Below are 15101 nucleotides of genomic sequence, written 5' to 3'. Positions count from 1 at the left end.
CATTAACTATGCTAATGAAGACAATAAACATCACAGGTGTGGACTGGAACTACAGCTTGCGATCTCGTGTAAATGAAAGCTAGAATATAAGATTGAAACTTGTTAGCTTGTAGATGGAAAGTTAGCTATATCACAATTGTGGATGAACTCCGCAAGTCATGAGGGAGGTATGTGCCAAGGAGTAAAGACATTCACTGGTATTGTTGTATTAGTATTAAACTCCAGTTCTACCCCTTGCCCCATCACAAATGGCAGTTAATTTCAAAACAGCTGTGATTACGCAGACAATAAAGAAAAAAATTATTTGTATTTATTGCACAGACAAAGAACAATTACAGTGCAAATTTTTTTTTAGAAACGTTTAAATTAAAAATACCAGATGCGAGTTTTGTGAATAACAATGGATTATCTTTTGTAGGTTTGCTGAGACATTTTATAAGGCGATGCATACAGATCAATATTTGTTAAACATGTACAGTATAAAGTAAATACAGGGAGTGAGCATACATATTAGATCAACCATAATATTAAAATCACTGACGTGAGGTGAATAACATGGTTAATTTGGTCAATTGGGTGGTATATATCAGGCATCCATGAATAGTCAGTTCTTAGAGTTGTGGGTTGGAAGCAGAAAAAATGTGCAAGTGTAAGGATCTGAGTGACTAACAAGGGTTAAAATGTGATGGCTAGAAAACAGAGTCAGAGCATCTCCAAGACAGCAGGTCTTGTTGGTTGTTTCCAGTGTGCAGTGGTCATTACCAACTAAAAGTAATCAAAGAAAGGACAAACCATAAACCAACGACAAAATCATGGGTGCCCAAGGCTCATTGATGTGCATGGTGAGTGAGGGCTAGCTTGACTGCTCCAGGCTCTGGTTCGGTGTTCTGTTGGGGAACTTTGGGGCATGGCATTCAAGTGGATGTTACTTACACGTAACACACACACAATCAACAAAAACATTGTTGTAGACCAAGTAAACCATTTCATGGCAAACGCATTCCCTATGCTCCCTACCATAGTGTAAATATTATTATTCAGGAATGGCCTAAGGAACATGGCAAGACTCTCCTCTGTTCAACATAGTCAGTCTTCAAATGATAAAAACTTCAAGTATTGAATACCCTTCAAGTATTTAAGATTAGCATAAAAACTGTTGTCTGTGTGCTTTTCTTACTATATTACCTCCCTAGTAGTGCATTAAGTCAAGACCTAGTGAACCATAGTCAGGATTCATTTATTTATAGACTCACGTCAAAGCACCTCTGTCCGTTGTTCTGGATAAGGGCATCTAACAAATGCCATGAATGTAATTTGCCAGATCTCAATCTGAACAATCATCTATGGGATGTGCCCAAACAAGTCTGACCCATGGAGGCCCCACCTTGCAACTTACAGTATTTACAGGATCTGTTGTTAATGTCTTGATTCCAGATACTCATGTCTTGATGAGTCCAAGCCTCAATGGGTCAGAGCTGTTTTGGTGGCACAAGGAGGAGCTACACAATATTAGGCAAGTGGTTTTAATGTTATGGCTGATGGGTGTATTTTCTCTTGAAATGCGCGTTATCTCCATCTAGTGGATAACTGTACTCTGTTCTAAAGGATCAGTAATAAAGCATCAGGCTTTTTGGAGAAGTATTAAATTATCTAGCATATTCAGGAACATTTTTAGGATTAAATTAGAATGAACTCAATATTGAATTTAAATGACACACCCTTTGTCTTTTAAATATAATTTGCTAATTATTTGTATGTGCAAACAAGCAACCGTTTCTGTGAAGTAGGAAAGAAATCACTACTGCCAGCAGAGGGCATTTTTATCTAGTGTAAAAATGTGTCACTGAGACTAGCTTGCTTAGTGAGCATGCAGGCCAACTACACAGGCTCAGTAAAGTCCTCTCCTTTGTACAGACCATAGTGGAGCTGATCTTGCTGTGCTGCAGCCCAGGACATCTGACTGCTGTTGAAGCGAGCTGCCCAGGTCCCTTTAGGGTCCACAACCACCACTCCAGCCAGACCATTGACACGCTCCCACATATAGGCCAGGGCCAGGTCACTTGCCTCCTCAGGGCTTTTTCCTGCAAAACAGTTTTTCTTAACATTACATTGTACTGATCTGAGTGTAAACATAATGTGCTACATATACATAATTAATTTTGGGCGTTGTTTTAAATATTTGACTATGCTTTACACCATGTATGTCTGCACGCTCTCTCTCTCACACACACACACCAGAGACTCTGTCCAAATACGCTAAATAAAGGTCTCCTAAATATCAACCATATCCTTTTTTACTTAGTTTATGTGAAGCGTTATATTAGAACAAGTGCATATTAGAACAAAGTGCATTGATATAAACCTGTGAGTTGCATAAAATAAAAGCATGAGCCATGTGCTGCTACAGAAATTCTAAATTATCTAAAAGATTTCAGAGTTGAACAGAATTAAACAGCACAGTATTAAAAAAAAAAACCTACTATAAAAACATGTAAAGAACACAAAAATTCTACATAAACCTTTGCTTTGTACATACCTCTTTACTGGCCTCACTTAACTATGGAATCCAAGCATGAAGAAGTGTTAAGTGTGGTCCTATGATGGTCGTATTTTATCAGAAGATAACTACTGATTTCATGTTAATGTAGTACTGGAGTTACAGTGATGCAATACCTTGCTCCATGTGGAAAAGTATAAGCCTGGACAGAGTGACTTTCATGATTGCTTCTCCATGACCAGTAGGTGATACTGCCCCAATATTGTTATCTGCATAGCCTCCACACCCTGGCACACACACACACAAAACAGGAATTACTGTTGACAGTATGTGGCCAAATTAAACACTTTGTTTTGCTGATAGCTCTGCCAGTGAAATACTAGCAGAGGATATTGGGATATAATATAAAGGATATTGTGAAATATTACCAGTCATGTAATTTGGACTATATAAATTCCAAAGTAAAACTGCATCCATACATTTAACCTAACTACTACAAACAATCATTTAGTCAATGTAATCAATTTAGTCATTTTTACTTTGTCCACTAGGTGGCGGAAGCACACTTATGTAGATATACACACCTGGACAAAATATTTGGTACCTTTCCATTAAAGAAAGAAAAACCCACAATGGCCACTGAAATAACTTGAAACTGACAAAAGTAATAATAAATAAAAATGTACTGAAAACTGACTAATGAAAGTCAGACATTGCTTTTGATTTGTGGTTCAAACATTAAAAAAAAAACTAATGAAACTGGCATGGACAAAAATAACTTGTTACACAACCTTTTGAGGCAATCAAGCAATTTCTGTAACTCTCAGTTAGACCTTTGCACCTATTTTGGCCCACTCCTTGCAAGCAAACTACTCCAACTGTCTCAGGTTTGAAGGATGCCCTCTCCAGACTGCATGTTTCAGATCTTTCCACAGATGTTCATTAGGATTTAGATCAGGGCTCATAGAAGGCCACGTAAGTATAGTCAAATGTTTTGTTCTTAGCCATTCTTGGGTATTTTTAGCTGTGTGTTTTGGGACATTATCCTGTTGGAGGACCCATGACCGGCGACCGAGACCAAGCTTTCTGACACTGGGCAGCACATTTCACTCCAGAATGCATTGATAGTCTTGAGATTTTATTGTACCCTGCACAGATTCAAGACACCATGTGACAGATGCAGCAAAGCAGCCCCAGAACATAACCAAGTCTCCTCCATGTTTCACAGTAAATACAGTGTTCTTTCTTTGTATGTTTTTTTGCCAAAAAGCTCCAGTTTAGTCTCAACTGTCCAAAGGACAAGCCACAAAGCTTCTGGGAGAATGCCCTTTGGACAGATGAGAAAACTGGAGCTTTTTGGCAAGTCACATCAGCTCTATGTTCACAGATGCAAAAATGAAACTTCTGTAAGTTTCAGGTTATTTCAGTGACCATTATGGGTTTTCCATGTGTGTGACGATGAAGACGGTATTTACATAAAATACCGTACTGATGGCAGTCTGTTCAAGTCACAGCCCACACTAAACCATCGAAACAACTAACTGGAGAACTGCTATTCGCTGACGACGCTGCCCTTGTGTCTCATACGGAGATGGCACTGCAGTGTGTGACATCAAGCTTCGTAGAAGTGGCTCAAATCTTCGGACTAGAGGTCAGCTGGAAGTTCTCCATCAGCCTGCACCCAGGGAAGATTATTACTCTCCTCGAATCTCCATTGTGACTTAGAGCTGAAGACGGTTAATCAGTTCAACTACTTGGGATGCACCATCTCATTGGATGCCATGGTTGATGAGATTGACAACAGGCTGTCAAAGGCTAATCGTGCATTCAGACGGCTATATAAGCGAGTATGGAACAGGCATTTGAAGAAAGGCACAAAGATCAATGTGTACAAGGCCGTTGTACTGAGCACTCTCCTCCACGGCTCCGAGTCCGGGGCAGCTACCGGCATCACCTGCATCTCCTCGAACACTTCCATGAATGCTGCCTCCACACCATTTTTAACATCCACTGGAAGGACTTCGTCACCAACACCGAAGTTCTCGAAAAGGCGGAGGTAATCTGCATCGACGCCATGTTACTGAAGACACACCTGCTCTGGTCAGGACATGTATCCAGGATGGAGGACCACTGTCTACCCAAAATTGTGCTATATAGACTGTTGTTTTAAAACATCTAAAACAACTGAATGGAGATGTTGATTTAAGGGATGCAATCGTCAAAGTTAAGGATTAACTCAGCAAGCTCTTCAGGGGCAGGTCAGACACTCTTGCATGTCCAAAGGTAAAAGATCAACAGTGATAATATTATATTTCACTATTCTGTACTTTGACTCACACAGGAGTTCTCAGTATCCTTCTTACTGAACATGCTGTGAACCTATACAAGTGAACTGAGATTGAGAAAGTTAGCTCTGGACTATACCTACCTTATTAGGCTGTTGACCTACCCCAAAAAACAAAATGTTTAAAAAGAAATTTTACAAAAAAAGAAAAAACAAGAAAAAATCCAAAATTTACATCACACTATTAAGCACATAAGATACTTATAGTTACTACTATATAAAATAAATCATCTACTGATAATGTGGTTCATAAGATTATTAATAAATGAAACATCTCATCTTGTATATTCATTATACCGTGTCTGTGGTGATCTGCATTTCCTAACGAGTTTCTGAGAGCAAGAGCAAAGAAAGCTTTCCTCAAATAGAGAACAGTTGGTTCTCAAACTCCATAAGACATAGTCACAATGTGCAGCTGACAGATGGTTAGCTTGACAGGCACATCACAATTTCAAGTTTGCACAAAAAGAAAAAATTACCACTAAAATTGACAGTTTGCTAACAAGGTACCGTTTGTTAGGTGCAGTCATAATCAGGGGTTACACTATTGTGCTAGGCCATTGTCAGTGGATGTTTCTAACTCACCAACGCATGGGGTGTCTCCCACACGACCCTCCATCTTGTTTATCATGCCACCTGTAGAGGTAGCAGAAGCAAGGTTTCCCTGCAAATCCACAGCTACTGCTCCGACTGTGCCCATCTTACCCCTGTAAGATTCATATAAAACACAAAGCATTCAACTATGTAGCTTGATGTCGTACACATGGTTTTAAATACCTTTTAGCTACACTCACACACTGCTAATCAATTAGAAACAAGCGGAGTAGCAGCAAAATGTCTTGACTAGGAAAGTTGCCATCTTGAATTGCTATTAATTGTTTACTGCCATAACAGCAATTAACTTTCACAATTCTTAGGCATGGTTGGTGGAGAAAAAAATTAAATAAAAACAACCATTACATCTGGCACTCCACAGGGTTGGCTCCTGGATTCAGGTTGTCCCTCCAGCGCTTCCTGGCATAGTCTGTGATCAGAGACTCCTCAGTCACTTCAGGGATTCCCATAGCCCTGGCAAACTGGGAAGCCCCTTCAGCCGTCAGACACACGTGACTAGTCTGCAAAAGATAAATCTAAGGTGATACTGTATCAAGTGTTAAGGAAAACTTAAATGTCAGTTCCTCATTTAATGTCTAAAAAAGTATCTGCTTTCTAAAGTTAAGCAATTGGATATAACAATGCATTGAGGGAAAATAACACTTGTTTTTGTTATTTAAGGCAGAAAGACCCACAAATGAACAGCAACAGAAGGCGGCTGCAGTAAAGGCTTGGCAAAGCATTTCAAGGGAGGATCCTCGGTAGGTGGTTATGTCCATGGGTGCCAGACTTCAGTCTTTGATCACAAAGGATTTGCATTTAATGATTTTTCTTTTTTTTTTTTTTTAAATCCTTATATTTATTTTAGCTTGTCCAATGACTTTTGAGCCTGTGAAAATAGAGGGGGCTCTGGAAAAAATGGATGTAATTCCTAAATGGTTAATGCAATATTTATGTTGAAAAGAAGCTGATAGTTTACACTCTTAATCACATCTCGATTGTTTCATTTCATATCAATTGTGGTGGGATATAGAGGACAAAATCTAAATACTTATGATGCAACTGTATATCCTCTTCAAGTTTGCATAAGTTTTGAATTTATACAAAATGAATGGACTTATGAATGCAAATATTTTAACCAAAAAAAAAACAAAAAAAAAACAAAAGAACTTATTTTGCCCCACCAACTTATTTTGCCCGAGGGTAACTTTGTAATCATACCAACCTTTTTTAATCCACATGTTCTTCTGCATTCCAAACAAGTACACTGTGAACCAGTTCATATCCGTGAGATCCGAACTGCTCGATTATTTTATGGGTTGTTTTGAACACCAAGTAAGTGTCAGGCAAATAACAACATGAAAGTTACCAATCACATAACGATCAAAAACAAGTAATGTGCAGTTCTTTATTGAAATAAATTGGTAGTGTCTGCAAATTGCAATTACCTTGTTGTTGATTTTCTCTAACTGCCATAACAGCAATTAACAAATTAGCCTTTTTTTCCCCCCTCTTACAATTCTTAATTTTATTGGTATGTTCCAAAGTGGATTCTTGAAATGACATGATATGGATTTGCATCATCTTCTTCGCCCATGTGCTTAGAGACAATAAGCCTTTTGTCCCAGTATTCGGTCTTGATACAGGTCAACTAAACAGTTACAAGTTACATCTGTAACACTTGATTTGACTGCCATATTCAACATTTCAGCATTAAGCATTTTCTTAAAATATTTTTAAAAATCTGGAGACAATGAGCAGTCATGAACGTTTTTAGTCACAACTTTCACTTCGGCTTGGGCATTTATAATTAGCGCACTAGAGATCGGGTAACTTTAATTTGAAACACAGCTTCTTCAGGAGTTTCTGATGTTGATGCCTAGGCCTGGAAGATTTTGCACAGGACAGACCCATACAACAGATGGTTCCATCTTTTTACAATTTACAGTTACCTTTTTTGCAGTTACTAGCCTGAAGCAGATTATTTTCCTGTAATAGCATCCCAAAGTGTTCCCAAAGTGCTCTGCGCCTCTTTTACCAAATCAATTGCCAGCAACTGCTTTTTTTTTTTTTTTTTTAATTTATTAATGAATATGTGCTTTTTAAAGGGTGTTCCAAAATCAACACACAGAGGACTATGTTTGCCAGCATCACTTCAGTAAATTATTAGTGCATGTTCATGGATGTCTACTTTTTAGCTTGTCTGCAACACTTTCAGGGTTTTTGAATTTGTTGTTGTTACATAAACAAAATCTATAAACAAAAACAAATAAAAACTAAGTATAAGAGATTTCACTAAAAAGTGTTTTTTGTAAGACATTTTGCTTTAAAAAAAATCCTATGTATGGAGACATTTGGGACATGCTGTATTTTTATTCAATATTGTACAATATCCACAAAACAAGTAATTCTGTTGACACATACACCATGTGGTCTAAAGTATGTGGACACCTGACCATCACACCCATATGTGTTTGTTGAACTTCCTGTTCCAGATTTATCCCCCTTATGCTGTCAAACCAACCTCCACTATTCTGGAAAGAGTTTTTGTACTGTCTAGATATTCAGAAGGGGTGGGCGGTGTATGTGTATAACCGTACACAAACTCTCATAAGTGTACCTTGTCCATGACCAGCCTGGCCAGATGAATTGGGTTAGCCACTCTCCTGACAGCAGACACGGCACCACAGGCCAGCGTGCGCCCATCCATCACCAGAGCATCCATCTGCACTTCTCCCTTCACAGTCAATACTGAGCCTCGCCCTGAAATCACACAAATACAAACACAGTCACATTGTTCTGGGATTGACCCTGATCACCAGAGCTCATCAGAGCAGTGGCTCAACAGAAGTGTTAACACCACTGCTGGAAGATGGCGAGTTTGAATCCTGGTGATATTGCCACCAGAAGTCCATGTTCTCTGTGCGTGTTATTATTACCCTCTCCCCATCAATCAATGTGATATTAGCTAATGGTGCACAATGGTGCATAAGAGGGCAAACAGCACTTTCCAGTGAGTGTGTATTCAACCCTGTTTTAAGGATAACTGTAGGGCCTTTTCAAAATGTTTGATTTGCTTAGTTAGTTTTATTATTGTTTAAGTATTATTATTACTGAATAAAAGGAAGATTGAAATTCAGCATTTTGCACAGAAATTAAATACTTTCCATAGCTGATTATAAATAGTATATTTCAGCTAAATTAAGTAACATGGTCATGGCTTAATTTCTTTCTCTTCTGGTATGATAGTTCTACCTGCATTATATACTGGATTATTTTCCAGTATGGCCACAGTTTCTACCACAGCATCCATGGCACTGCCTCCAGACTTCAGAATGGCATATCCCTTCTTTGTGGCTTCCCGCACCCCAGCAGTGGAGAGCTCAGCCCTTCCCTTGGGAGTGTGACCTGCACCACCATGGACTACCACAACAGGCAACATTGTAAGAGGAGCTCCTCAAAATCTGTCAGAGACAAAAATACACCACACACTATTACATTTAAATTATTTAATCATGTAATAAGTTTTATTAGTGAAGTGAGTGTTGAATTATGTAGTATTTTACTCTCTTTCTAAAATGCAAGTGTTCTTCAGAGCTGCATAAATAAACCAGATAATCACTAAAGCAAAACTCTTGGAATGTTTTAAGGATTTCACATATTTCAATAAAATAATCTCATTCTGACTTGCTTTGGTATTGCCTTAAGCAAAGGAGAATGCTCAGCCATTTTGACAGTGATAGAATCACAATTGACTTAGTAACAAAGTAAATAACAGCTTAATTGTTTTGTTAATGAAATCAGCATCCTTAAAAAAGACCAAAATTTAATTAATATTTGTGCATTCAGATTGCAGTCTACCCAGTCAATAGATATTTAACATCATTAGCCGTTTGTCAACTGAAGAATTTTACCCTAGGAGGAACTTCAGTCTGGATCTGAAATGTTGGGAGAGAAACAGCATACAACATTTGGAACAGGGCAGTTTACATTCTGCAACCCAAACATGGAGCTTTGCTGCTTATTAGGGCCCGAGCACCGAAGGAGCAAGGCCAGAGGCCTTGCACTGCAGGTGCGGAAGCCCTATTGTTTTCGTTAGAATTTTATAATTTATTTTTTTTTTTTCCTCAACCTTTCGGGGCATTTTGGACCCCTTAACACACTCAAAAACTCTTGAAAATCAGCAGACAGGTTGGAATCTGCGGCCATTAGGACGTCACCTTGGCTCAGCCCTGGGCGTGGCACACACCCGTTACAGCGCCCCCTGGAACATCTTGCTGCATAGCTGATACACACTTGCACGTATCCATGTACAACTTGGTACACACTTAGATCTTATTGAACTGAACAACTTTCCCACTGCATGTCATTAAGTCTAATCCACAGGAAGTGAGTTATTTTGAGTTGTTTGCAAAACGCACCCAATGGAATTTGAAATACTCCTCCTAGGGAATTGATACAACCGCCACCAAACCCAGGCTAAAATGATCAAGACATTGATAATGCAGAATTGATGAGGGATTTTTGATATCTCAAACGGTTCAGCCGTGAGAAGCCCTTAAACTTATGGTGAATAAAACGAAACAGGAAGTGGCTAATAACTTGTGTACATTACATGATCTACATGAAACCTTAGGATTATGTTAAGCATTGAAAGCTAATCACACTGATATGACAACTGTGAGTCTCAGTCATAGCGCCACCAACTGGCAGCAGGAAGTGTCACTTTTTGAAATCTCTAATATTTTCTCCCTTACTTTCACCTGATTTGGTTCAAAATTAGTCAGAAATATAGCTGCACAGCTCATCTTCCCTTGCACATATATGCATGAGACCTGGTATACATTTAGATCTCATTGAGCTAAATGACGTTCATCCACCTGTCATGGGATCTGCTTAACAGGAAGTCAGTTATTTTGGGATGTTTGAAAAATGCACCCAATGGAATTTGATCCTAGGGGATTTGTATGATTTTGACCAAATAGGTTCCAATATGATCGGAAGACATTGAGGATCTGAAGTTGATAAGGGATTTTTGATATCTCAAACGGAGGAGCCCTTAAACTTATGAAGAATAAAAGGAAACAGGAAGTGGCTAATAACTTCGGTGTATATTGTGTCATGTACATCAAACCTCAACTTTATGTTAAGAGAAGCAAGCTAATCACACAGACATGACTACTGCGAGTGTCAGTCAAAAAATGTATATACACTTAAGGAAAAGAAAAATAGTATGATGTAAATAATATTAGTAGTAAAAACAAAAAAACAATTAAAATACTCTATATTTTTGAAAGCATTCTTACTTTACAGCATTTATTCACACCTGCCTAAAACATTTTCAATATAATAAATATAACAATATTTGTAGCATGTTTTTCAAGTTGCTATAAATCACCAGCAACAGAAATGAAAAGTATAGCGCTTATGAATTAAACAAGCTGCATGCCATTTAATAGTGAATACAAGATGCTCACTGAAGGATTTTATTTTAAATATTTATTAGGGAATTATGCTCACTTCTCTGGTGGTCTAGTGACCAGGGTTCAATTACCCCAGGGACAGGGAAACAAGTTGGTCCTAAACTCCGAAGAAATTTACGGGTTGCATCAGGAAGGGAATAAGGAGTGACCCTTGTGCCAAATCAAATCAATGATCCACTGTGGTGACCCCTAACGTGAGCAGCCGTAAGAAGAAAAACAACTAAACAAATTAAGTAAAACATTGCATCATCCCATCAATCAATAAAAGACTTGCACCCATCAGCCATAAAATTAAAACCACTGACAGGTGAAGTGAATAATATTGATTATCTTGTTACAATTGCACCTGTGTTAAAGAGTGGGATACATTAGACAGCATGTGAAAGTTGATGTTTTGGAAGCAGGAAAAATTGGCAAGCTTAAGTGTAAGGTGTTGATCTGGTTTCCAAATTCCCTAGATCTCAATCTGAACAAGCACCTGTGGGATGTGCTAGACAAATAAGTCTGATCCATGGAGGGCAACTTCACCCACTTGACAACGTAAAGTACATAAATAATCTGCTGCTAATGGTTTGGTGCCATCTAATTTCGACACACCTTCAGAGGAGGAATCCATGCCAGGACTGGTCAGAGTTGTTTTGGTGGCATAATGAGGACCTACACTATGGCTGATCGGTATGCCTCAGTGACTCAAACAACCACGCGGCTATTTCCTTTCACGGAGCTTTAACAGGTTAGACTGGGTCTGACAGTAAGGATTAACTGCACGCTCCAGTGAACTAATCACGGATCCCTTACATGCGCTCTCAGCACAACGGCCAGTAAATTCTAGTCATAACATGGCACAGTAAGCACATCAGTCATAGACGATCAGTTTAGGTTACGACATTAAAACGCAGCGAGCTCTTACTGTTTTTGTTGGAGGCGGAAATAAATATAAACATTTATGGAGGATGGAGAAGCTTTTTACTCAGGTATCACTTGACCAGCAGTCCAAGACTGCGTCACATCACGACGTCAGGCGACAAATTAAAAGCTTGTGGCTTTCAAAATAAACTTAAGCTACATAATCAATATTTACTGCAATTATGATTTTGCTTTAAATATGCATCATTCATTTTGTGAAGTATACAATCTAGAAAGACAATGTCTAAAGCACAAAATAAAAAGCGGCGGGAAAAGCGCTACAGAGCTGAATGTAGCACTGCTTTTGAAACATCCTGCGAATACTGTGGCCTGATTTTCACGATATCAAGTATTTAGCGCTATTTAAAATGAGAAAAATGAGGAAGAACTTGTATTTTGTATCTCAGGTTTCTCCTACCCCGAATGACAAGGAAAAGGCACATGGCATTTAAATGCAAATGCAGAATTAAAGCTAATTGAGTGTTTTGAAGTGCAACCTTGAGCCAAACGTTTTAATAAATGAAGCAATTCATCGTTTGCGAAGAGGACTGCATCCGTATAATTAAATGAATGTTGATTTATTCATTATTAATGTTTATTATCCCTTCATTCGGCACATATTTATTGATTAGGATACTTTCATTTGCCGAAAATGCTCTTTTCAGATCTAATTAAAATCTAGATATAGCATTCTATTAAACATATATATGTCAAAAAAGTTGATAAATTTACCACTGTCTTCTACCTTGTTCAGTGGAAATAAAACGTCCAATGTGCTGTTCTCACTAACGTGAGACACCAGCGCTTTTTTTGTCCGTGTGAATTTGTCCACGCGAGCGTTTTTACGTTCACAGATGACGCTTGTCGCTACTTATAGTCCGGCGTCCCTCTCGTGCACGCGGGCTGAGGGGAGCGGAGGCTGGCGGATAGGAGGCGCGTCACCTGTGCGCTCTGATTGGAGATCGGAGATGAGAGGCGGCGCGCGCGCGGCGAGCCCCATTCTCAAATGAGTGTGCGCGCGTCTCCGTGCGGAGGATGCGCGCGCCCGAGGGGCTGCGGTCCCATTGACTGTTCCGTCTCCCTGACAGCGGCGGCATCGGCGGCACTGGTGCCTCAGCCAACCGAGAGAGCCGCGCGGATTCGACGACTCACCGTCAGCCCGGCATCAGCATCATCTCGAGCCGGACAATAAACACAACGATCCCGTTATCGAGTAGCATCCTCCGGAGTAGATATGGGCTACCGATAACTGGAAAGAGGGGGTAGAGGCGGGAGGGCGGGCAGAGGGTGGTGGGAGACCGAGAGGAGAGAATCAACTGTTTTAGGAAGGGAAGCACCAACGGCGGCCGCCCCGCCACCATGAAAGGGTTGCAACGCTTGCGTGAGCCGCCGATGCACCCGTGGACCATGTCGTGATTCACGGGCTTTAGAAGCTTTCGCAACGGAAACACGAGTCCGCCAAGGAACGGGGAAAACATGTCGGCCTCGGTGGGGCCCCGCGGCGGCCCTCGCCCACCCACTGCGCCGCCCTCGATGCCCGAGCTGCCGGACCTCAGCCACCTCACAGAGGAGGAGAGGAAGATTATCATGGCTGTGATGGTTCGGCAACGGGAGGAGGAGGCCAAGGAGCAGCAGGCCATGATCAAGTAAGACAGCGTGATCATTTGTTTCCATCCACTGCAGGGAGAAACCTACGGGCTCTCATAGGTTTAGTACAAGGATGGAAACGGGACCCTGTGTGTTTATCGTTTGCCATACACACCCGATAAAAGACACATGCACCTGCGCTGCACCGTGTGTGTACGGGTGTGTGGGTGGATGAGTGTGTGTGCGCGCGCGCTTGAGGAGAGCCGCTGTTTGCTTTGCCGTCCCTCTTTAAGCATAGCCCTCTCTTTCTCTCTCTCTCTCTCTCTCTCTCTCTCTCTCTATGTGTGTGTGTGTTATGGAAGCCTGGAACCTCACAGTATTCCTCTCGGACTCAGTAGCTGTAACACCTAAGCAATACTTATAACTACAAAATAATACTCAATCATCTGTATCATTGACGTGTCTTCACCATACTTCTGATTGTAAATAGTGTGCAGGTATAAAGCTCTGACAGGAAACACAAATGATGGCTCTTTTGGCTCTCTTTGAATGCGCTTACATGTGCACCACGGTTCAAAGACGGAATCATCACCAGTGTGAGAAAACGGTGTTTAACTCGCCTCTCACTGAGGTGATATTACCGCACCCTCAGCCCACAACAATCTCAGTGTAACACTGTGTCGGATACTAGAGTCTGTAACAGACTGCAACATACTAGTGATCTCGTGCTTAAAGGCTTCCCTGGACTAAATATGTTCACCAAATCCTTAAATGAGAATAGAGTAATTTGAGGTACAGACTGTACACAGTATAGCTTAGAGTTCATCTGTGTGTTCTTGTCACACTACAGGCCCTTTACAGGACATGAATGAATGAACAGAGCCAAGGGTTGTTAAAGTGTGTGTTGGAAATGACTTCCGTTTTTTTTTTAACTAATCAACATTATCACATCCAGACGTGATGAAACGCCTGAAAGGTGTGAAAGATTTATGTCTCCTCGTTTTGTCACGACTAAACTCCCCGTGCCTCGTCATCGTGACGGTCGGTCTGTTTTTAACCCATTCAGTGAACGGTCCCTTTTAGCAGTGCTAGCAAAACAGTGGCAATACTTCAGAGCCCTTTATTCTGATATAAATAAGTTACTTTTGTTCAGACATTTATATCTTTTATAAATTACAATACAAGTGGCATGTTCCCATTCATGAAAAGTGCTCCTCTCTACTTCTAGAGGCTGTGCAAAGATTTGGAAATGTATGAATGAATATCCATCCAGCTCCTGAAAAGCAAAAGACTTTGCTGGAGCAGAGCACTTTTCTAAAAAGTTACTAAAATGAAACATTTGGAATGTTTCATGTTACATGTCTTATAATAATCTAGCTGTAAAAGTTAATGAACTTGTACTATTTAGTAAGGTAAGATCTGTCCAAATAAGTCTAAAGAACATTACAGCATTAATGTTTGGGTATGTATAGAAAAGCTTTTGTCACTGTATGTACACTCTTTCCTATTTTTCAGAGAGGAGAAGCCCATACAAGCGAAAACAGTGAACCTGGTTGGGAACAAGAAACCTCCACAGCAGAATGACATCAGGTAAAAATTGTACCTTGATTTATTTTGTGGCAAATCAAGCTTTCAGACTGAAAGAGTTTGATGCACTTATAAAAAGCTGGTTAAGTTTCTCAGTTCCATC

General features: G+C 40.0%; 2 protein-coding genes across 8 annotated transcripts in view; one reads left to right on the top strand and one right to left on the bottom strand.

Moving 5' to 3' along the window:
* Positions 1-288: 288 nt before the first annotated feature.
* asrgl1 (asparaginase and isoaspartyl peptidase 1) lies at positions 289-12725 on the bottom strand. 3 transcript variants are annotated; one of them, XM_058385727.1, is made up of 7 exons: positions 12570-12725; positions 8691-8899; positions 8056-8198; positions 5802-5956; positions 5427-5548; positions 2674-2784; positions 289-2081 (listed from the first exon to the last, which is right to left on the bottom strand). In XM_058385727.1, exons 2-7 carry the CDS (start codon positions 8875-8877, stop codon positions 1879-1881), a joined length of 921 nt encoding a protein of 306 aa, XP_058241710.1. In that variant the 5' UTR covers positions 8878-8899; positions 12570-12725; the 3' UTR covers positions 289-1878. The 3 variants fall into 3 exon arrangements, with proteins under 3 accessions (XP_058241710.1, XP_058241711.1, XP_058241712.1); XM_058385728.1 differs by having other exon boundaries at positions 12557-12701; XM_058385729.1 differs by lacking the exon at positions 12570-12725 and adding an exon at positions 11829-11919.
* Positions 12726-12836: 111 nt separating this feature from the next.
* The window catches only part of LOC131350810 (regulating synaptic membrane exocytosis protein 1-like), a 64252-nt gene continuing 61987 nt past the window's right edge, over positions 12837-15101 (top strand). For 2 of the 5 annotated variants that reach the window (XM_058385712.1, XM_058385711.1), the window contains exons 1-2: positions 12837-13470; positions 14927-15001. In XM_058385712.1, coding sequence (XP_058241695.1) covers positions 13301-13470; positions 14927-15001 — 245 coding nt within the window. In that variant the 5' untranslated portion in view covers positions 12837-13300. The remainder of the gene's footprint in view (positions 13471-14926; positions 15002-15101) is intronic. The other 3 variants (XM_058385715.1, XM_058385713.1, XM_058385716.1) reach the window with 2 other exon arrangements.

Source organism: Hemibagrus wyckioides, linkage group LG03 (assembly GCF_019097595.1).
Source record: "Hemibagrus wyckioides isolate EC202008001 linkage group LG03, SWU_Hwy_1.0, whole genome shotgun sequence".
NCBI classification, from domain to species: Eukaryota; Metazoa; Chordata; class Actinopteri; order Siluriformes; family Bagridae; genus Hemibagrus; species Hemibagrus wyckioides.
The sequence above is the reverse complement of the archived record's forward strand: the minus strand, read 5'-3'. Positions and strand labels throughout refer to the sequence as shown.